The sequence below is a fragment of the Grammomys surdaster genome, unplaced genomic scaffold (assembly GCF_004785775.1).
Source record: "Grammomys surdaster isolate TR1022 unplaced genomic scaffold, NIH_TR_1.0 185, whole genome shotgun sequence".
In the NCBI taxonomy this organism is placed as follows: domain Eukaryota; kingdom Metazoa; phylum Chordata; class Mammalia; order Rodentia; family Muridae; genus Grammomys; species Grammomys surdaster.
In genome coordinates this window covers 8119486-8143542 of record NW_021604630.1, presented here as the reverse complement: position 1 = coordinate 8143542, position 24057 = coordinate 8119486, and the positions used below count along the sequence as shown (strand labels likewise).

The 24057-nt window shown below is 40.0% G+C and overlaps 1 protein-coding gene across 13 annotated transcripts in view; it reads left to right on the top strand.

The window, feature by feature from the left end:
* The window catches only part of Nrg1 (neuregulin 1), a 1037838-nt gene that overhangs the window by 915244 nt on the left and 98537 nt on the right, over positions 1 to 24057 (top strand). For 6 of the 13 annotated variants that reach the window (XM_028768305.1, XM_028768312.1, XM_028768303.1 and 3 more), the window contains exon 1: positions 16311 to 17582. The exons of 5 other annotated variants lie outside the window; for them this stretch is intronic. In XM_028768305.1, the coding sequence (XP_028624138.1) occupies positions 16916 to 17582 (667 nt within the window). In that variant the 5' untranslated portion in view covers positions 16311 to 16915. Of the gene's footprint in view, positions 1 to 16310; positions 17583 to 24057 lie in introns of those variants that run through there. 2 more of the 13 variants (XM_028768313.1, XM_028768304.1) reach the window with 2 other exon arrangements.

Below are 24057 nucleotides of genomic sequence, written 5' to 3'. Positions count from 1 at the left end.
GATGCTCAAAAGTTGGGAGAGAAATTGTCTCATCAAACTGTAAACATAAGAGGCTTCAATTCTGTTGCTGTTCTCCTAGGATGTCAGAACAGCTCCCAACTTTCAACTGTACTTTCTGAGTCCTATATCTGTTGTTTTAACTGGTCGTTACTGGTATACCATAGTTTCAGCATTGGTCCCCATACCAAGATGTAAGACTGAGGAAAAATCATGAATATATTTTGCAGTTTCGTTTACATAACGTTTGCTGTGTCAGTTCCCAGAAAGTATTAAATCGATGGAAATACCAACATTGAGTTAATGAATACTTTTTTTAGGTCATGGTCATTTTCAAATCATTCATCTACATAATGAAAGGAAAACTACCTTAATCTTAATTTATGGAAAGAACCCCAGAAATGTTTTAAAATCAGCATTTTGAACTATAAGACTGGTAGTATTTTCGGAAATATTGTCACTCTGTTTCCCTATCTTTTATATTATTTCTACTTTTTATATCTGGAAATTTGGGACTTTTGAGGCTATATATATTTGTTTTTATAGTGACTTTAAGAATCTGTCTCCCTTGTGAGGTTCTCAGTAAGAAGGGCAAGAATTGGCTGGTCGCTGTCCCTACTTGTGGTGCTGAAGTGTGAACTTGGGGGAAGTGAGGGTATGGCCACAATCAAGCCAGCAAAGCTATTTTCTTTTGTTCTTACTATAATATGCAGTAAGAAAACAGCCAAGACATCCCTTATTAAGTATCTAGTATTTTAATTTGCTGATAGATATGTCAAATCTCATTATTTAAACAAGAAGAGAACTGACTTAACAATTCAATATTTGCCAAGGGTATATAACAAATAGGGGCAGAAACAGTACTCAGTTCTAGCCTTTCTGGTTTTTAGCGTCAGAGAGTAAAGGTAGAAGATGAGTGAGAAACATTTGGAGAGCTCCTCTTGTATATCCAAAGGCCATGTAACACTATAACTGCTTTTTAAAATGGCCTCCCTCACCCCTCCGTAAGATAGATGACTTGGACCAAATTGGCTCCATAAATCAGAGTTCTTAAGTGAAGTATAGGAATGTGTAAATACATTTATTATCATAAATGCTTCTCAGCATATTCAGACTTGAGAATTGTAGGCACAAAGGGATACCTTGACTATTTCCCTCTTTCTCACCTCTACACATTTGGATGGAGGATGATTGTTGAGCATGTTGTTATCGGTAACATGTGCTTGCTGTATCTCAAATGTACAGGTCGTACAGAAGAAAGAATATACCTAGAATGGAATGTACAGCCTCAGAACATAATTCTAACTTTGTTTCATTTTTAAGGATGACACAGGATTATTTGCTTTAAGAATCCCTGTAGTTGTTGCTCTAGGGTTGAGGCCCTGTAAACTCTACCCCTTTCACATAAGCTTGTCACATCCTTGTTCCAAATTATTACAAGAAAGAAAAGAATATCCATAGTAAGTTCTCACTTTTTGAATGTGTTTATATTGACTTATTTTATTAGTTTTATGGTCTGGTCCCCCATTCCCCTAAGCAAGATAGAATCTTAACCTCTGGTGGTGTTGTGTTAACCGTTAAAGCATGAAACATTTTTGTTGTGGTGTGGTATAAATACCAAGTGACTGACAGTGATTTAACAGGAAATGAAATCTGAATGACTCTCTCTTAAAATCAACTTAAAGCCTTGACAAATATCTGTCTGTACCAATGTATCAGTTTGAACATGTGAAGAATAAGAAACTGTTGCTTCCTGCAGCTGAGTTTCTTTTTCTTGGACATCAAACAGGGAAACTTTTTTTTTTTTCTCTAAAAATGTAATGTGTATCTTTAAACATAGTGGTCCATATACAGTCAAAATTCGTTATGCCTGTCTTTGGGCATTATGTGTGTCTTAATGCCAGTTATAATTCCCAGGTTGTCTACAGACACTGTCTTAACGTTTAGAAATGGATGTCTGACTATAATTAAAAACAAGCACTCACGAAGGATAAGGCATGGAGGATTAATTGGGGTTGCAGCTCTTCTCTGTGCATTGACTGCAAAGCTTGGTGATCTCCCCAGCTGTCTCGGCAGTGATCTCAGGCCTCTCTCCAACCCCAAGGCTCTTCCTTTTTACCGTTTGTTATTACTTAGCTATTTTATTTGGCAGAGCTCCCGTCTATCTCATCTTCTAATGCACTGGCAAGATTCCTATTGACAATAGCTTTGAGCCTAGTACTGCTAGGGTAAGCTGCAGAGCCGAACTTTCTAGCCTCTGCATCCTTATAAATAATGCATTTCCTTTCCTGTAACTACATGAACCTTCAGACTTTAGTGGACCTTTCTATAGTAGTCAGGGTACCATTGTTGGGAGATGAGCCATAGTAGAAATAGTTGTAGGCAGTTATTGCCAGTGACCTAAACCTGACTTCCATGATATAGGCCTGTATCACAGGCTTCATGCTAATGAAATACTTGTGATGTTTATCATAGACATAAACAAGGTATACAAAATGGATGTCTTTGCTGACTAACAAGATGGCTTACTCTATAAGCAAAGCCCTGAGAATGTTAGTCAAGGACCTTATGATAGATAATCTAATAGTCATACTGTACCAAATTAACTTTACAGCTTAAAAACTTTCCTTTCAATAAATAAACAAACAAAAACTTTTCTTTAGTGTGTGAGGACAATAGCTTTGTCTTTGAAAATAGTCCCCCTGCCTCAGCCTCTGACATTCAGGGAATTATAGATAGGAGACCACCATACTTGGTTCAGAATTTGGGGGAAATTAGTATGTTCCCTTAACAAGTCGAGAAATGGGACCAACTGGGCTTCAAAAGTTTATATTGGCAGCACCTTTCTATAAGTCTTTAATTCACCAAAGAAATAACAGAATGTAATAATGCCTTATTTTACTTAAATCAAGCCACCACAACCAGCTTTTTCTCTTTACTTTTTAAAATAATATGTTTAATATTTTTTATATTATAAAAAACCACAGAATTTCCTCTTTCCCTCTTTTCCCCTCTAAACCCTCTCATGGACCCCTGCCTTGTTCTTTTTCTGGATCAGCCCTGAAAACATATGCATACAAGTAACACTATATGGACAGAGCAGGTTATATTTTTATATTTAGGAATGCAGACACATACACATGTGTAACAATCAGGCTTTAAAATAATTAAGCTGTCATCATATTGCTACCATAGCCAAGTCTGTTTTGGTGAGTATTTTGTTTGATAATTCCTGGGAATGGAAACAGATGGATTACATTGCTCTGTCTATGATCGTCCAGTTCCACTGACAGCATTTTGTTGAGCCATAATCCTGTCTGGAACTGAATCTTTGCATTCTTCCTCTATCACCAGTCAAAACAAAACATTATCAGAAGAAAACATTTTCCTAACTGGCTCCTAAGTGAAGGGAATTCTCAGATGTTCAAACAAGCATATACAATAAACAGTATTTCCTGACAGGCTCATTACGGGAAAAAAATTAGTGTCAGCTACACAAAATAGAATCTATTGTAAGCCACATAAGCCTGTGACTGTCACAACTTACCAATGTGCCAGGCTAAGATGAAGAAAGCTGTGTCTTGCATTAGGATGAAATCACCCTGGGAAGCCGTTTGCTTTCTTCTGCTTTCCCTTAGTCTTGAATGAAGCCTGATTCTAGTAAGCATTTGCTGAATGATCATTGAGTGAATGGATGAATGAATGAATGAATGAATGAATGAATGAATGAATATTTTCCAAAAGTAGTGAGGAGAATATAAAATTAGAAAGAGTTTGAGAAAACTTGAAAAAAAAAGAGAGAAAGAGAGAGAAAATGAAAAAAGACCAAATCCCTTTTCAATTTAATCGAAGAATTATTATTGTTGTTATTATTGTTGTTTTGTTTTTCAACACAAGGATTCTCTGTGTAGCCCTGGCTATCCTGGAACTCATTCTATAGACCATGGTGGCCTCCAACTCAGAGATCTACCTGTTTTTTGCCTCCTGAGTGCTGGGATAAAAGGTATGCACTCCCACCCAACCCCCAGCTAATAGGAGAAATTTCTAACTTAGTGTATTTGTTCAGTGTATTCAGACACTGATTCAGTTTGGGGAAAAACCTGAAATATTTTATTTTTTCTGTTGAGTTCTCAATTTATGGCTCATCTTATTGTTACAAGGAACATGCAAGGAGGGACCCTCATGATGGTCAGTGTGGAATCATATTGGTTCATGTACTCACTAACAATATTACTAAAAGGTGTTGCTTTTATCAAGACCAGAATAAGTCAAACTGGACAGTTAAGTAGATGCCTAGTGCTGGAAATGAAGTCCTTATGGAATGGGCACCGGCGCTGCACAGAGAAGTTAACTTGACCAAGGCATGTAGCAGTTATACATATGTGAGCATGTACATTCTTAGCATCACATTTGTTCTTGTACCCACCCCTTATTATGTAATTCATATATATATAAAACTTAGCAGAGGGATAGGTCTCTGAAGTCACATGGCTTGGATCTCAGACTCATGGCTTCCTAGCTATGTGGTTTTCGTAGCCTCTCTAACCCTTGCTGTTCTCATTTATAAAGTGGGAATGGTATCACTTACTCTACAGGCTAAGATGACTTCAAGGACTGGTGTACGTATTCTACTTAGTATAATATCTGGTATACTCATCTTCACTTGGCTTTCTCTTCTACCCTGTAAGGTGACCCAGTCTGGCTGTCCGTTGACTTACGCAGTCTCTATCCTTTTACATAGTAGGAAAAGAGCTCAATTAACACTACACATATTCTTTTAACTTCTGCAGCCACATTTACACAGCCCAACACAATGCATGCTGAATAACCAGTCACAAAAGATGCAGGGCATAGACCATACAGTCAATGTACAATTATCCCAGCGTTTTGGAGATGGTAGCTATTTTTATTACAAGTAATGTATGACCTTAAAATTTGAAATCTGCTTTTGGAAATCAGGGTTATCCAGAGGTTTCCCAATTCTTCTCCCTGCTGACTTACAAAAAGGAAATCATTTTTAAGTGTTGAGCTTCCAATTTCTTAATTAGTTACTGAATGTTGGCTAAATTACAGAAATGCTGTTTCAGACTGAGTTGGAAAACTCAAAGCAACCAGCCCTGATTTTCTGGTATTTTTGTTGTTGTTGTTGTTCTCATTCAACACATTTACTTATTTTTTTCCAGCTGGTGGTGATTATAAAAATCATCTACCCCCTGAAGTATACCTACTTCTAACCATCCATGAGATGAGTACAGGTGACCTGTGCTCTTGAATAGTATTCTGGTGGCTCTGATGTTTGATCTTTCCTTTCACTGTCAATGTAGATACTTTGGAAACTTGGCTAATTACTAGTATTTTCCTCTGTACCTTCTTGACAATCAGAGTATGCATGAAAAACAACTTTGAAAGAACCTCATGGTTCCCAGCTCTTGTCTTTGAATGCTTTTTGTTTTTGGTTTTGGTGGGTTTTGTTTTTGTTTTTTTGGTGTTTTCTTTTGTTGTTTTGTTGTTGCTGTTTTTGTTTTTGAGATACAGGAGAAGCATGGGGTCCAGTTGTACACAGAGATGCCTTTAGTACCAGAGAGTTCATAGCAGTGGTCACTTAGAAAGCCATAGTGTGAGTCAGCTAAGTCCAGCCTTTTAATCTGCCTTGAGGAGAGATTTAATCTGGAGACTAATTTGTCTAAACTCCACTGAGTAAGTCATAGCAAAGGTGGATGGAAGGTTTAGAGAAACACTGTGAAAGATTTCCAAGCCCATCTAGACACATTTAAACCAACCACTTAATTCAAACTATTTCTTTCTTTTGGGAGGTGTATGGAGACAGAAAAGAAACCTATGGTTGGGACTCTGCACTGTGGTGATATAGAAAAGACCTTCCTTTCTTGCTAGCCTAAGTTGCCATGAAGGCCTCAGTGATATGATTTAGTTAAATGCGGAAGCTTTAGAGGGGCTTTGCGCAACATCACAGATATTTAATAATTTCTGCAATATCTATGAACATCACTGGTTAGCAATCACAGTTGGAGAGAGGGACCTGTGCCCTCTAGTGTTTGTCAACCAACTGGCTGTTAGAAATTACACACTCATCGCATGTTTGCAATGGAATGATCCGAGCAACTCATTTGCTCAGCATGAGCTTGCCGTCCTGTTCTTCTGGTTTACCCAGTAGCACAAACTTAATGTTTTCCCTATTCACACTGAGTTCCCTGGTAATCGAACTGCTGCATTTTGCACTTGTGTTCTCAATAAATAGCTGGCTTTGGATGGGGGTGAGGTTCCAGAGAAAGCTCTTAATTCTATATTAATTTGTAGAATAAAATATAATACTTCATTGCCATTAGAAAATGGTCCACATTCTGTGAATCTTTAATTTTAGATATGATTTTTATATTAGTGAAGAGGGAGGTGATGGAGGTGTAGTTGAGGGGCTTGGGTTGAGGAAGGAAAGGGACTTGTTTTAGTTTGCTCAGTGTGGAGTTGGTAGAATATTTTTTTCTCTGATATAAGTATATAAGTCTTCATAATAAACATGCTGGGTTTTCTGTTGCGTAGATGTGGGGGAAAACTGCCATGAGAATGTCTTTAAGGGTCCCAGTATTCCATTACTGCTATTTGAATGAATTAGGCATTAATCCAAATATTTGGATTTTGTCACTAATATTTCATGTATTTGCTTTATTAAGTGTACACTCACTGATCAATCCAACAACTTTTTTCATTTTTTTGCAAGTCACACACATAGGACATTTTTTAAACTAAAGACCTCAGTGTACATGTTATGTGAATCTTATCATAGTCTTGGGAGGAATATGTAAATACATAAGCATCGATCTATGTCAGAGAAGAGAATATGTTTTTCTTAAATACACCACCATAGCTCGGGTTTTCTGGTTGTCATAGTTCAGAGTAAATCAGTTATCAGGTGTGTCTTTTTCCTGATCCGCTGTCTCTTGTCCCTCCCAGCCTGGCTGTTCTCCAAGTTCAAAGAAGATGTAGCCCTGTCCACTTCTCAGATATGGTTAGTTCCAGGCACACCCAGTGTGTGTTTGACCCACTGTGTGATGACTTCTGTCCTTCAGTGACAGTTTTCTTCTTCCCCAAGGTCACGTTCTCTTGGAATATACCCTTCCTTTTACAAAGACAATTAGTTGTAATGTTTCCATCAGTGATTTCTAGTCTCCAGCCAGTCAGTCGCAAGGAAAGGTTCTTGGGTTCTGTAGCACACACCTTGGGTACCTCCATAGCTATGAAACACACTCAAAAGCTTGGGTCTAGCTAGGAATCTCTGGGTTTCTGGAAAAAGAAGTTGTGCCACATAGTGCCATGCAGACACTACACAGCAAGCTTTGACATAGAAGCAATTCTTGTGAAGAGTCAAACTTGGATTCCTTTTTAAAAACTGGCATTGACTGGCAGGACTGTGGTAGTAGTTGCTAGGCTTAGACCTAATGGCTGACTCTGGGATGAATCTCCAAGAGACCATAGGTAGGCATTTTTACTTTTATTGTCTGAGAACATATTTTTTTTTGGCACAAAATGAAATAAAATAAAATTGATGAGCAAGCTCCAACTTCTGTCAGTAAAACATTTAAATCTAATTAGGCTTGAGATTACTCAGGGACTTTGTAATAAGTCTCCATTCTCCCAGTCCAAGTAACTTCTGAAACAAAATAAAGAAATTATTCTTAAACAGGTCTGATTCTAGCAATCCTGTATTATTCATAAGAGAAGACTTTGAGGTCAAATTGTAAGATATTTTACATTATGCTTTTCAAATTCATACTTTTTAAAATATAAAATAATAAAAATCGAAAGAACGAAGTGAAAGTTTCTAGCCACTTGGACAGAGGAGCAGTAATAGAGGATGAAGCTGGCATTTCCTTTTAAATGTATATTTCAGCTTCTATGTCCTCCATAATGCTGTGACCTTACAGGAGCCATGCTCCCAGTTGGGTGACTCACCCAGAATGCAGAATCAGTTCTGGAAACTCCGTATGTATTTTAGCTTCCCTCCCCTTTGGCACAACTTGACCTTTGCTTTTGGATCAGAAACAAGGAGAGAGAACTCCAGAGACTTTAATTGAATTGTAAGCTATAGGATAGTTAGTTCCTTTGTCCAGAGTCTTTCATCTTTAGATATAGGGATCATTTTAAGAACTAAAACACTAGATGATTCCCCCCGCATGTTTGCTTTACTCCAGACACACTGCGTGCATTTCTTACATGCTCAGGTTTGTATAAAGTCATTCATGGCTCCCTTCGTATGCTCCTATTTGAGGCAAAGATCAAATGAATGCACATTTCCATAACATTTACTATAAACAATTTGATGTGCTACATGTTACCTGAATTTCTGTCTTGTTTAGTAATCATTTTGTAAAGCAACCCAAAATCAAAATCAATGTTTTTTTTAATGTTTTGATATATATATATATATTTTTTTTTTTTTTTTTGAGACAGGTTTCTCTAAGTGGCCCCAACTATCCTGGAACTCACTATGCAGATCAGGCTGGCCTTAAACTCACAGAGATCTGCCCACTTCTGACTCTCAAGTGTTGGGATTAAAGTCAGGCACCACCATACCTGGATGGCTTGTTTTTATTTTTTGAGCCAGGATCTAATATGGCCAAGGGTAGCCTCAAATTATTATGTAGTTCGGGTTTTTGTTGTTGTTGTTATTGTTGTTTAAGAGTTTTAAAAGTTTGTATGAGTGTATGTATGCATATCCCTGTGCATGTGTGAGTGTGTTGGTGCATGTGTCTGTATGTGCATGTGTTTATATGTGCATGTGTGTGTATGTGTTTGTGTGTTAGATCCCTCTGGAGCTAGAGTTATAGGAAATTGTGAGCTACTGTGTGAATGTTGGGAATTGAACTTGGATCCTTAGCAAAATCAGTATGTGCTCTTAACTTCTGAGCCATCTCTCCAGCCCCCAGTATAAACTGAACTTTCAACAAATTATTAGTTTCTATGTAAAAGTAAAATTCAATTACCTCCGTGTTTGAAAATTTGCCAAACTTGAATTGAGATGGCATTTGTTACCAGATGTATTTTTCTCCATATTTTTAACCAAAATTTCTTCAACTAAACTAATAATATACATTCTGTACTATTATGGTGAGTAAGATTGTGCACATGCGTGCACACATACAAACACACACACACACACACACACATAAAAGATAAACTGCCTTTGGATATTTCTGTCACACTTGTCCTAAGACTCAAGGGGAAAATCAGACAGGAAAACTCTATTAGCTAAGCTGCCTCATGCCTGCAACTTCAGAAAAGCCAGGGATAAATCCAAAGAGCAAGATTTTCATTTAAGATGACTAAGCCAATGTATATAAGTGGCCATCCAGCCACAAGACCACAGGGGATTTATATAGAGATGTTTCCTTTAGGTTCCTTTTTTCCATCATTAATAGGCTCCCTCCTCACACCCCTCCCATTTAGCATCATTTGATTTACTCACCCAGGTAAAGCCAGGGAGGACCTGGCTCTTGGAGAACTCAATCACTACCACCATTTTTATACATCTCTCCTTAAGATAGCATTTCATTGCTATCAGTGTACTGAACAAATACCTAAGTGCGTCTGTGCACCATGCATGTTCTAGGTGCTAGAAAATGGGTGAAAGAGATAGGGGTGCTTCTATGGCCTACATTCTGCCTGTGATTTGATTAAAAGGGAAAAGATCTACAGGAATTACAGAAAAGACAGACAAGATAGCTGCCACCTTCCTTTGCTCATAGTTACAGAATACACTATATAGAGAAATGCAATGGAATTGAACAGACAGATAACATTTCAGGAGTATAGAATATACCTTTTTCCATTAAGTAATGTTCCGAACTGATTGTCTCAATGATCTATCAGTTCCTTATATCCTTCACTGGACTTTTGAAGTCTTAAGCATGAATTAGAAATTGTGAGATAGGTGATGCTGCAAACCTATCCTCCCCAGGGCACATTCCGTTTTTCCTTTATTTTTCTTGTGCTTTGTATTGAACTGGGATTCATACATGCTAGATAAGCATTCTCTACCTTGAAGCTGAACCCTCAGCTTCTGTATTATATTCTGATCCTTTATAGAAGAAAGGGCAGGCTATATAATAAAGTATTATTACTTTAGTCTAGTAATCCCATTCAAAAATAACATAATGGCTGTGAACAATTAAGTAGTAGAGAAGCCAATGCTCTGATGAGCTTTTCACTAGCTGAAAAGTCACCTTCAATAACTTTCTAACTGTTTTAGAGTTGGATGACACCATGGCTGTCACACTTTGTAGTCATTACTTCCACTGAGATGCAAGACATACTCACTGGGATTTCAAAGAAAAGTGACATAAAATAAGATGTATATTAAAGAAATTATGTGGAGATAAAAGTGCTATTTCTTATGTTTCGATAATGATAGCTTCAATTATCTCATTGAACTACACAAATATGCACATTTATGTTTCATTTACAATTGCAAAACTGGGGTTTTCCACTTGCAGAAGTGGGTTTATATGTAGCTGTACACGTCATTTGTGGGGAGTGCAACATCTATAAAAGTAAAACGAACTTACTGTAACTATTATATTTAACGAAAAGAACTGTCCTGATGACCTTACATCCATGGCTATCTACTGGAATCGAGTATGAAGGATAAGATGTGCCAGAGGTAATGGATCATCATGTTTCAAATGGAGCACAGAGAACTACAGGCAATCGATAGGATGACGATGCAGCATCTCACAAAAGAATCTTAGAAATTGAGTAAAGTTCTCTTCTCCGAGATCATTCCAGTGGGTAAGAAAGAGGAATGTATGCCATCTTGATGCCCCGCCCCCAGTGGGTACACCTTCCCTGCCCTAGAGAGGAAATGGCTTTCTGTCAATCCCCATCTGCTCTGTGATGGATCAGGAAACAATATGCAGGTTTAGTTTGCTTTATCAGGTACCTTTTCACTGGAGAGAGAGAATTACTGGGGGAAAAAAAACCTTACACATTTCTCCAACTCTTCTATTGGCTTTAGTAGGATCTACAATGACTGATGATCACTAGGCTTGTTTTACTAAAGACATAGTTAGAAAACAATTTCTAATTAGAAACTTTACAAGGAAGTGTGTGATCTGGGAATTAAAGACTAGAAAAAAAATGTGAAGGAAGACAGAGACAGTTTAGACAGACAGGAGGATGTTAAACGCCTGCCAGTATATTCAAGGAAGGAAAGTCTATGGAGTCCCATCTCAAGCTGAAATAAAAAAATGAAACAAAACAAATGTTGGGTAGCTCACAATTCCTCCTTAACTCTGTGTGCACGATACAATTGAATAATAACATGTGACTGAACGAATGTAGTAAATGATGTCAAGAAATTTGATTGAAAACCATGTATGATGGCAGATGTCTATAATTCCTAATCTTGAAAAGCTGGGGCAGGAAGACTGGTGCAAGTTTGGAATCACACTGGTATGTTCTAGGCAAGTCTGGGCATGCACAATGAGAGGCTATCACAAAAGGACTAATACATAAACAAACAAACAAACAAACAAACACTGTGATTTGGGAAAGTGTGTGAAGCTCTGTGTAGACTTGGGGATGTTTTAGTCCCATAAAGGCTTTTGGGTATCTTATGTTCTGATAAAGCAGTCAGTTTGTAAAACTCCACTTAGGTCCATGAGCTGTCTTGTAAACCCAATGGTTTCACATTTCATTAACAAATAAGTAGATGATTCACCACTTATGCCTGTGATTATCTTAAAATGATATCCCTGTTGTCACCATTTCTATATTATACAATGCGATGTAAACTCTCTCTTTTTGAAGCTGTAAAAATAGAAGCTTTGGTAAACTTTTTCAAGTGGAAAGATAAAGGAAAAATAGAGAGAGAGAGAATAAGTTTGGGTTATTTGGTCACAGCAAAATGACATTTGCCACTCCCTTTCATCTCCTAAAGGTAGTATGCTTACTTCTGATAATAAAAACAGAAATGCAATAAATGCACACATAAATTGCTTCACTTGTGTTCTATTCACAGTGATATTTAATGATTGATCATTTGATGATTGATTTTCTTAATTGTTGGTCTTTGTTCAGTTTTACTTGTGGTGATTGAACTGGAGTCGTTTGTGTGCTAGGCAAACATTTTCCCACTGAGCTACATCTCCAGTCTTAAGCGTTCTCATTGATAATGTAGTGGGTTTTTTTTTTCTCTTTTCGTTGATCTTGGCTTAAAAGGAAACTAGAGTATTGGAGAAGTGGATCAGAAATGCTTGCATATTTGACTTGGTGTTGCCAAATCCATTCTGTGTTCTCTGACCCCTCTTGACCCTGACTTAGTTTCTAGCACTCACTTTACTACCTGAAGTGACTGGTGAGTTGTGGCAGCAGCATATTTTATTTTTATTCCTCTCCATTAAGATATATTACTACCGCTCTGAGTCTGGTCCAGCACCATGACTACTTAACAACTAAGAATAGTGATAATATCTTGTGCAACTCCCATAGCAGGAGTGGTAGCCTGAGCCTCCTGTGTCTCTGGGGATAGACACTTCTCATCAACAACTGCCATGCTGTGAGAACTCAAGCCCCAAGGAGAAGACCTCCCCCCCCCACCCCGTCCCCCCATGCTGGTATACCATTTGACACCCATGGTGTCTGGTTTCCTGTGTGAGCCACCTTGAATGCTCTAGCCTGTTTGTGCCTTGAGCTGATTACAGCCCCAGTTGGTGTCAAACAGCAGCAGAAACACCCAGCTGAACCCAGTCAGCCTGCAGCCTAGTGATGGTGCTTGTAATGATATTTCAAAACAGTTGCTTTCACAGCAGTAGATAATTGAAATATCTTCCCCAGAAGAGTCCTGGGACTGAGGCTGTGGATGAACTCATTCCAGTTAAATTATAAAAAAAAAATAGTCTTTGGATTTATATGTCTAATCCTCATAACTAATTTTTGAAAGTCACTTGGCAAAACTTAAGAAGGCGTTTTCTTTTAGAAACTACACACCTTTAAGTTTTCTTACATTAAGGTCTTATATTAACAGTTGTATACTCTAGTTCCTTTATTCTCCCAGTGAACTGATACATAAAAAAAAATACATAATAGGTATTTTTTTTAAAGAAAAGGAATGCTGTTTTTTGAGGTTTTTTTGTTTTGGTTTGGTTTATTTTTCATTTTTCTCAGCAGAAACAGCATGAGTCTGGCCTTCTTAAAATCTTACCCCTTTCATTTAATAGTTATTTCCTGCTTAAATTACCTGAGTTACCTATCTCTTCATTTTCAAGGTGGGCAGACTTTAAAGGATGAGAGGCATTGAGACATAATGTGCGTTGTGAACTTAAGGAGTTCCTGGCACATAGGTGGAGCTATATAAACATAGCTTTTATGGTTACGAAGGAGGTGGTAATTATAGGGTTTTTAGAAAGCTGTAAGATTTCATTTCATGTTTCTAAGAACACACAGGAATGGGTGTTCCTGGGTCTCATTAAAGTGGACTTTACAGAGTTAACAAAGGTCTGCCTTGAAGCTCTCCCTATAAACAAATATGCTACATCCCAAGAAGTGCTTGGTGGTAGCCCCATGGATGCTGGCTTCCTCATACTTTATTGTTGAAAAGGCTCTGAGGGAGGGCGAGAAGGAGCTTCTGGCACCTGGTCCCCAGGGGAGAAGTAATGGAGAATTCCTTTTTTTTTTCTCCCCTTTACTTCTGCCCTCCCTTTCACACTTCCATTCATTTTCTAATTTAATAGAAAATTATAGCAGAACATAATAGTTTTATAGGAAGCTGGATTTCTGCAGGCTGATGGGAGCAAGGAGCCACAAAGTTCACAAAATGCACATCCGAGGGGGAAGCGTATATCCTAAAGTCTGACGTGTAATCTGAGCTCAAGGATAGCTGTGACAGTCCTAGGAGTCTAGTCCCTTTCTGGCGTTTTGTCCTAGTCTGTGGGTAACATGATCCTTTTCCTTGTAAGTGACAAGGGTTTTAAATAAGACAGCCGGAGAGTCAGCAGCAACCTTCCCTGTGATTAAGGTTAATATGACAACTAGAGAATGAGCCAGCAACCTTTTCTGTGACTGAGGTAAGGGAGGTAATTGCTATTGGTGGGAGTGATATAACACCTTTTCAGAGCTGTGGGTTATGTCCTTGGTGTTCCCTCACACCTGCCAGGCTTGGAGCTACCTGATTCCATCCAGTCTTTGACATTTAAATGACCTTGGCTATGGATAAGCTCCAGTTCAGTCCTTGAATGTAAGGTTTGAAAGCGTCAAGTATAAGGAGACTACGTGGTAAACCTTGAAGATGCTATAATCATTGAGATGCTATTTTATTTGAATATTTACATGAACATTAGTAATTAAAACCTTAAGCATAGAATGCTTTAGTAGGGATTTCTCTTTCATGCACTAAAATATTACATGTCCATCACTAGAGAAAATTCTCATTTTCTTAAAATTAAGTAAATGAAGCCAGAAAATGATCATATGAACAATTTCAAAATACTGGTGCATACACAGGCAGGTTGTGTAGAGGTGAACTTACGGTGACTCATTTGTGCCTGTGAGCTTGTCATAATCCTGGTTACAATTATGCAAATCCAGCCGGGCTTTTGTTGGTGGCAGTGACAGGACTGAAAACATAGTTTAAGATACTAATGCCCTTTGAATCATTCATAATTGTGGAGTAATTTCATCTGGAAGGAAATGATAATATTCTTACCTCCTGGCATGTGAAAAAGGCTTAAATATGTTTCAAAGCAGTAGAATTGTGCTGCACAAAATGAATTGTGCTTAATGCGTAAGGCAGATTTCCTTAAGAGTTGAGCATTGCCTGTCACTGCCCTGGGTCTGCATGGGATGGCGTAAGTATGGATTTAGAGTTTGTAAGACCTGCTTCCTGTCCCCATTGACATAGTTCCTTGGAAGCCATTGGGTTCCTTGGAAGCCATTTGGATGTCCAGGCGCAGTGAAGAGTGGCTCAAATGTTCAGATGCACAGAAGAGACACTGATATACCACAGAATGTTCCCTGGAGCCTGTGCTCTCTCTTAGAGACAGAGTTTCTTCCATTTATTCCGATACTTCAAATCCTGTTTCAAAACAAACAAACAAACAAACAAAAAATCAGCATGGAAGTTATCTGTAAATTACAGCTACTGAAACCGAATCCACAAGGCATGCTCTTATAGAAAATTCTCAATACTTGCAGTGTGATTATAGCTGAGGAGATGTGGTGTGTGTTACAGTGTCCAGGGAATTCAAGCCTCCTCTGCAGTGTGGAGTCAACATGAAAGGCTAATTTGGAAATGAAGCGGTAGATAGCATAAGCATTCCTCTTAGGGTTATTCTAGCCTACTCTGGATGGAATAAGGGGATCGAAAATGTAAAGAACAGACACTCAGACTTTTTCCCTTCCCCCGCACCCTCACACCCAACCCTGCCCCAGCACACACTCAGCAGTTTGCACTGGGCATTGCAAAATTCCTTAGCCACAGGAAAGGGTGAAGGCAGAGCTGTCCATGGTTTAGGAAACAGTGTTCTAACTGCCAGTTGAAAATCGGGTAATAAGAGTCCTGTTAGTGAACAAAACTTATTAGAATAGGCGACAGCTACGGAAGGAATGCGAGCGGCTCAGCAGCAGGCAGGAAGAAATTGCTGTTGAAAAGCCTACCTCTCTGGGGAGGAGTCAGAGACCAGACTTTGCCAAGCCTCAGGTCTAACCCAGAAGGTCCCACCTCCACCCTCCACCCCCATCCCCCTCCACCCCAGCTTTGTTAGATTGTTAGCATTGATCCCCGGCTTTTTCTGACCCCATAGTGGGTGAAGAGAAGGGAGCCAGCAAGACTGAAAGCAAGCAAGTTGGGGTGTGGGATGGGAGACTGGGGCCTGCTTTGGTAGAGGGGGAGGGGAGGAGGCCACGGGGAGACCCAGTTTAGCTGGTTCCCGGCTGCTTCTCTTTTCTCTGGCCTTTATTCCTTGTAATTGGATAAAATAGGAACTCACTGGCGGACCTGTGTTGCTGAGTGTACTGTACTTATTAGAGACTAGCTAACAGTAAAGTGGAGACCTGGGGTGGGGGAGATGGCAGGGAGCAGGAGAGAGAGAAGAGAAGGAGAGAAAGAGGGTGAGGATATATATTTAGGATGAGGAGGAAGGAAGAAGAGAAAGAAGCTGTGAAGAAGGAAGATTGCAGAGGAAAAAGTGACTGAGCGCAAGAAGGACAAAGAGGAGTGGTTGGGGGTGGGGGTGGAGGCAGGGCGGGGAAGGGAGTTACCGCCCCTCCTGGCTCCTCCTGCCCTCGCATCCTTGTGCAATGGTACTGTGATGCTCAGAGGGCAGGCACCTGCTGCTCTGTAATGATTCAGCCTCTTTCAGCCGCTGCGTTAACACGACAGGATGCTGTTGCTACTGTCGCTGCTGCCTCTCCTGCCGCCGCCGTTGCTGCCGCCGCCGCCTCCTCTGGTCTTGCTTTTGCTTTTACTTCTCCTGCATGACAGTTGTTTTCTTCCTCTAAGCAGACACCAGCTTCAGACGCTTGAGGTGAGAAACATGCCTTTCAGTTTGGGATACTGGTTTACTTAATCGGCTAGGCATCGGCTTGCTTCCTATTTTGGTCCCCTGCCTTCTTGACCAACCGGGATGGTTTGGAGAAGCCTTTGAAAGAACTGAAAAAGTATCCCAGAAACAGCAGCTCAAGATATTTCGGTACACTTCTATTTCATAGTTGCCAGAAGCTCTTTCTTTTCCCTTTTTCTTTTTTCTTTTTTTTTTTCCTTGACTCCTCCTAAGCTCTCTTACTTTGGATAATGGCCTTGGACTTGGGAGCCTTATCGATTTCCCCCTTCAAGATGCTGTATCATTTGGTTGGGGGGAGCTCTGCATGGTAATGCACTGTGAGAGAGGCCAGGCCTTCTGGAGGTGAGCCGATGGAGATTTATTCCCCAGACATGTCTGAGGTAGCTGGCGGGAGGTCCTCCAGCCCCTCCACTCAGCTGAGTGCAGACCCATCTCTCGATGGGCTTCCGGCAGCGGAACATATGCCAGACACCCACACAGAAGATGGGAGAAGCCCTGGACTCCTGGGCCTGGCGGTGCCCTGCTGTGTGTGCCTGGAAGCTGAGCGCCTGAGAGGGTGCCTCAACTCCGAGAAGATCTGCATTGTTCCCATTCTGGCTTGCCTCGTGAGCCTCTGCCTCTGCATTGCTGGCCTAAAATGGGTATTTGTGGACAAGATATTTGAATACGACTCTCCTACCCACCTTGACCCTGGGGGATTAGGCCAGGACCCTGTTATTTCTTTGGATCCAACTGCTGCCTCAGCTGTTCTGATATCATCTGAGGCTTACACTTCACCTGTCTCTAAGGCTCAGTCTGAAGCCGAGGCTCATGTTACAGTGCAAGGTGACTATGTTGCTGTGGCCTCTGACCCTTCAGCAGTACCGACCCGGAAGAACCGGCTGTCTGCTTTTCCTCCCTTACACTCTACTGCACCGCCCTTCCCTTCTCCAGCTCGGACCCCTGAGGTGAGAACACCCAAGTCAGGAACTCAACCACAAACAACAGAAACTAATCTGCAAACTGCTCCTAAACTTTGTAAGTAGTGAGAGAAAGAGAGACTGTTGGTGGCTTAAAAGAAAGGGTGGGTGGGAGCTTCCAGAAGGCATTCTCTAGAGGGTTAGCTATTTCCTTTTCGTTTGCATTTTAACCGGGAGGTTTTATTTGGTGAATCACGTGACAGGGAAAAAACAAAATAAAACAATCCTATAAACCCCTAGGATGAATCAGGTTTTTAAACAGCAACTCCATGTAGCCAGGTCATTAAGTCTAAGGTTGTCAATTAAAAACTACGAGCATCTTTTAAGTCAAGCTTTGGATGTAAGCAAAGTTCAATTGATTTACAGTAGTTCTGGAAGTTAATATCTGACTGCCCTTCATATTTTAATAGCTATGTAACTTCTGTATGCCCTTCAGTATTATTTTGTATTGTCCCCTGCCCCTCTGTAGAGTTTAATTCACCTTCCTCCTTCCTATTCTGTCTCCCTGGAGCCCCAAGCTGCCTGTCATCTTTCTCCAGCTCTTCCTCCTGCCTCTTCATTACATCTCTGCACGTCTGAATTTTCATTGTTTGCTTCTGATACTGCAGCAAGTCTGAGGACATAGTCCTCCCTCGGCTGTTTTCGGACCATTGCTATACTATACTGCACAGGTCATAGGAACTTACCAGAGGCAGTTTGTGCTCTGTTTAAGACAGACTGCAGTTCTCCACAAAGGGATTTTCCTAAATGAGTCTTATCTTCTGTAATCAAGTATTTAAATAGACTCCTTGCCAGTCATTAAAAACGGTCAGGACTATTAGCAAGGTACTTCCTTTTTTTTTTTGAATATGTGTCATTTAACCCCATCATGTTGCCAAAGCCTGGTTTTATAACCTGTGAAGGAAAAGACTCCACGATATTAAAAACAATCCGGAATGAAACACTGGCGTGTGCAGAGGTCATTGCCTTAGCTTTATAATGGAAAGTTGACAGCCATGAGATGATGACCAGCCAGATTGTTCCAAATGTCAGCACTGAGCTGGGTATTTTTTTGGCTATAATATTTAAAGAAATGTTTCCAGTGTTTTTCGGTTTTGTCTTTCCCACTCTTTATTATTTCCATTGATGAGTTTACTTAGTAGGAAAAAAAAAACTAAGAGATGAGAGAATTTGATTCTCAACGATACATGTAAAACACTTTAGTGTTAGAATGAGCTGAGGGTAGTCTATAATAAAGCAACCCACTCAGTTTTCCCTCTAGACTGTAAGGAAGAATAAATGAGACCTCCTCCACACAGTAAGGTTCAGAATGAAGTTGTGCAGTATGCTAGAGAAACTCAGGGAAAACCAAACTTGATATGTGCACGCGATCCAGGATGGTTTGACATAGTCCTGCTTCTGTGCAAAGGCTTGAAAAGGAAGCCTGCTTTTCCAGGTGTAATTAGGAGAACCTCCTGTATGCAGGCACTGCTTTGCAACTTCATCAAATCCCTAAAGCATCATTAAAAATCTGACAGACTCTCTGCCTTTGCTGCCTCTTCCCACCTGGCAAAGTGACCGGGAAGTAATACCCAGATGAAATGATGAACTATAAAAAGCCAGCACAGATCCTGCGGACAGGCAGCGCTCCCCACGCAGGCAGACAAGGTTACCTCTTTGTCTTTTATTGTTTGCCACGGAAAGCTTCAGTTGAAATGTGCACACGTTGGTTGAAGTGCCCAGAAAACAAAACAAAACAAAACAAAAACTAAGGTAGCGCTTTGAAAAACTCTTCGGACAAACTGTAATTTTGTCATCTGATGAACAGACAAAGAAGCAGACAGCACAGGTCCCTGAAGCAGGTCCCCCTTAGAAAGTGCTCAGGAACTTTTGAGAAATGGGTTTTGAAGGGAAATTCTACTAAGTGTTTTCATAGGCTATATATTTCAACTCACCCCACCCTGTCTGTCTGTCTGTCTGTCTGTCTATCTATCTCTCTGTCTCTCTGTCTATCTCTCTGTAGGGGTCTCTCTGTCTTGTCTCTGTTCCCCCCTCTCCCTCCCTCTCTCTCTCTCTCTCTCTGTCTCTCTCTCTCTCTCTCTCTCTCTCTCTCTCCTTTTTTTCCTAGCCAAGGCATTGATTTTTATGGCATTAACAATAAGTAGGGAAGATTTACTGCTGCTTAAAAGCCTCACAGAAGCCACCTCTGGCCTGAGCGCAGCTGCAGTGTTCTGAAATGTGTCCAGCACACTGTCTGGGAAGCAGTCTTCTCTTAAAAAGTTGGGGGGTGGCTGGGTGAGGACAGTTGGTTAAAGCACTAGACCTGCAGGGTTCTCTATGTGAAAAACTTAAAACGTTTTGGACTTAGCAAGATTCTGCATCTGTCAGTCGAGGCTGACAGTCCAGGAATGTTGGTTTGCAGACCTGCCATTGGTTCCTTTTCTGTTGTTTAGAAAGGCTGTGGTCATTAAGTGAAGAGAGAAGACAATGCCTAGCCTGGAGCTGTTGTCTGCTTTTTCATCTGGGTTGGTTGAGAAAGTTCAGTTTAGCTGTAGAAAGAACTGGACTTTCTTTCTCTGTGCAGGTTTGACATGGGCTTTGCCATCATGGCTTCGGTTTTCAAGTGGCATGATTGCCTCTGAAACATGCTCTGCAGTGGTTTCAAGACTGCACCCTCCCTTTCCCAGTTTTCTTCCGTCTCAGCATAGTCAGCATCTCAAGCACAGAGCCCTAGCCTTCAAGGTCATTCTCTGTGCAGGGCTAATTGATTCTTCTTCATCCTGGAGCCTGAGAAACTGGAAGAGTGACAGACATAGTGTTTTCGCCTGCTCTCTTAGTCCCAAGCCCAATTGACTGGCCTGTCTTGAGATTTTATTTTATAAATACTAGAATTATCCCTGTCTTCAAAGACTTTGGAGAAGTTCTCTTATCTTTGATAGAATAAAAGACAAAAGCATAGCAATCTTTTTAATTGCCTGCAGGTAGAGTATCTATGTTAGGATTTTAAGAATGGAGTTTTTCTCATGAGGTAATATAATTTTTCATGTTTTCACCGTATTAAGTACCCAACCAGACTTCAAGGAATTGAATGCAAAACTGGAATGAAAACATCTGCATTTGTATTTTTTATTCTGACATTTGTCTATCATTACAGTGGTTCTATTGTCATGTTAAGCTTACAGTTTTTATATAGTCACATAATACTTGAAACTCTTGTGCCTCTCTGTTGCTATAGTATAAACCCAAGGCCTCATGCATACTGGATATATGGTCTATTGTATCCCCAGTCTGAACCAGTAACTTTTTTCTTTATCTAAGCTTTAAAACTTTTTTTTCAGTCCTCCATGTATATGAATAGAGCTGGCTTTGGGGAAGTCAGAAGCTTCTATGGCCAGAAAAAGACCTGATTAATTAGCTTTTAGCCATGAAACTGTGGTAGCACCCTGAAAAGAAATTGCTTTTGAGTTGTTAGACCCTGCTTGAGAACAGACTCTTGGAGACAAGAGTACGTTGGTATTTTTATCTTTGGCCAAATTTGTTTTTGCTTTGTCTTAAATCTTCACTGGGATGCTTGAAAGAAAAGCCATTGTTGGCACAGCAACAGTTTTGGACCCTTCCATCTGTACAAGATTAACATGTTGAGTTGCCTATCCCAGCCAGTTTCTTCCCTTGATTTCAAAGGACCTTCCATTTTGAATTCAAGCAGATCCTTCTCCTTTGTCTTGATGATTGGAAGGCATTTGGAGCAGTACCCTTCTAGTAACTTCTCTCCACCATATCCCTCCCTAGTTTCAGATGGAAGACAGTAAGAATTTCAAGAGGCTGACAAATGCCTCCAGTTTAAGCCAAATGATTAAAAAGGATGAACGTAATGCTTTTACTCTAATTCCCTAACCTGAAGTACTCAGTGACACAAAACAATAGAAAATATAGTATCTAGCACTCCTGATTTTAAGTGTGATTCAATCATGTGTACACATGAACACATACATGTATATGCATACTACACACACACAAGTATACACACTCTCTCTCATACAGACAGAATACATAAACAAGCACACACACATACACACACACACACACACACACACACACACACACACACACCATTCTTCTACAATCACTACTATTTCCTCCTGTCATCTCATCCCTCCTGCTTGAGACTTCGAGCCGGAGACCACCTCCAGGGTTTCAAGTACCATTCACCTAACAATTAAGCAGGTACTTCGACCAGAACCACATGCAGGAGTCATAGGAGTAAAATTGGATTTTCCTCTCATCTTCCTGTTCTGCTTTTATTGAATTTTCTATCACGGTAGTCTTCTCCGTCTGTGCTGGATCATCAGTACAGTGTTCTGCTTGCTGCTGGAAACAGCTTGAATTACCCAGGGTGAGCTACTTTCTAAGACGTGGCAGATGGCTGTGTGGCTCACCTCTTTCTTGTATATTGCGCTTCCGAGATTTCCTCCATATTCCTTTGTGACACCCAGATCAGTCATTCTCCATCCCACCTTCTCAACTCTGCTTTGAGTCTGTCTTATTGCTGTGCCCAGTGCCACTTGACTTTACACACCAGCATTTCATTACATTTTAAACATCCCTACAGGTCTTTTCATGTGCCCCTTCATTTCATTGTAATACTGGATGCCATTTTAAACTATTCTGTCCAGCTAGAAAAAGCACATACGTGTTTCTTTTTACAACAGTCAACTTAAGCTTCCTTTCTTCTCCTCATCTGGCCTTCTTTTCCTTCCTTGTGCTAGATGCAGCCTTCTCTGCTGACTCAGCAATATTTCTGTGCCTGTCACCAATTAAGCATTTCCAGAAAGTGATTATGTCCTCAGCCAAGTACCTGAGTTTTCTTAGTTCCCCTTCCTTTTAGCAATACTTCAGTGTAGTATCCCTCCAGTGCAGGAAGGAAGAGACTGTACTGATTGAATAACCAATGCATTAAAAACAAACGTTAATGGCAGTCTGGGCGCCCCTTGAAAGATCACACTCTCACTGAGCCTACGGAACTTTCTAGTAAACCATAAAATAGACCACATGTAGTTTTATGCTGGCTTTTTTCATTATGTGTGTTGTCTTTGTTCAGTAGGGCAGATCTTCTTCTACAATTTCCTCCTCTTCACCCTTCAGCAAGTGCACGTAAAGTGTACAGTTGCAGGCTTTCCACTGTACATGTCTAGACACCTGTGTGGCAGTGAAATCACAGCTGGATGGCAAGAGAAATCATGGCTCCCCTGGATCTTAAGCTCTGGTGGAATTCAAGGACTCATTTTGGGATACCTCTGTACATTTATACATACATATTATATTACACTGGCATTCCCTCTCTGGGCCTTCATTTAACTCTTTTGCTTCCTGGCAGATGCTGCAATCTGTCTATAGATATCCTTTGTCATTTAATGATAATGATTCCACTTTTATAACCAATAAGGCAGGTGGCCATTGTGGCACTATTTAATCAAGCCCTTTAAAGCAGAACACTCTCTAAAGATAGAAAGTACACATATAATTCTTCTAGCATATAAAGGTTGTAAGGTTATTTTCTGATCCTAGTGAGCTCACAGTCACAAATAATTTAATTTTTATATTTCACTCATATTTTCTATGTGTTGTCTTGGTTTGCAGAGAACATTAATAGTAATAACATTTTCCCAAGAGTTTTTGGGTTTCACTGCCCAGAGAAAGGATAGCCTCTGATCATCACTTATGAGTTCTCAACCCATACAAAGACCTACTAGGTCTGTACACAATTTAGATGAAGACTGATTAACTGGACCCTAATAAAGTCAGCTATTGCAATTTTTATTGTGGTACCTTTGACCATGCATATATCTGTGCATGCACTCATGCATGCATGCTTATGTATGTATGTATGTATGTATGTATTTACACACTCAGAGGTTATATATGAATAATGTGTATGCCGAACAGTTTTGGACACTGAGTTACCTCCCAAGTGAGGAAACACAGGACTTGGATGATGAAGTGACTCAAGAATGAAGATCTCTATTACCAATTAGTGTCAGTGAAGAGGATTAAGGCTCAAGGAATCCTACCCTTGCTCTCTGATTGCCCCCTCATTTTTCCTAATTATATTTAACAATACATATTAATCTAATTCAGCAAGTTTCAATTTCTCACTTTTTTCAGATTCTAATTAGTAAAGCTTTTTTCATCATTCACTGCAGAGAAAATTTTACACCTATGATTTTGATCAGCCCTCTGGAGATTGGACATCATCTTTCAGTGATTCATATATGAGAGGGTCTTTTTTTTAAAGCTGTCAAAGTTATCCAAACTAAAATGTGTCAGTTGTTGGGAAAGAAATTAATTCTTCATAGAGAGTATTGGAGCAGAGACAGACACTTCAGGGAGAGTTTGTGAGCCAAGCAAGGTATTAAGTATTTGACCTCTGATATCCCTCACAGTGGCAGTCTTCAGGCTCTTCTCTTAAGGCATTATTTTATACCTGGGTAGACTTGAAACTTAATCCCACTAGTCTCTCTTCATGACAAGCAAGAGCATTCCTCTGAATGTGCTTC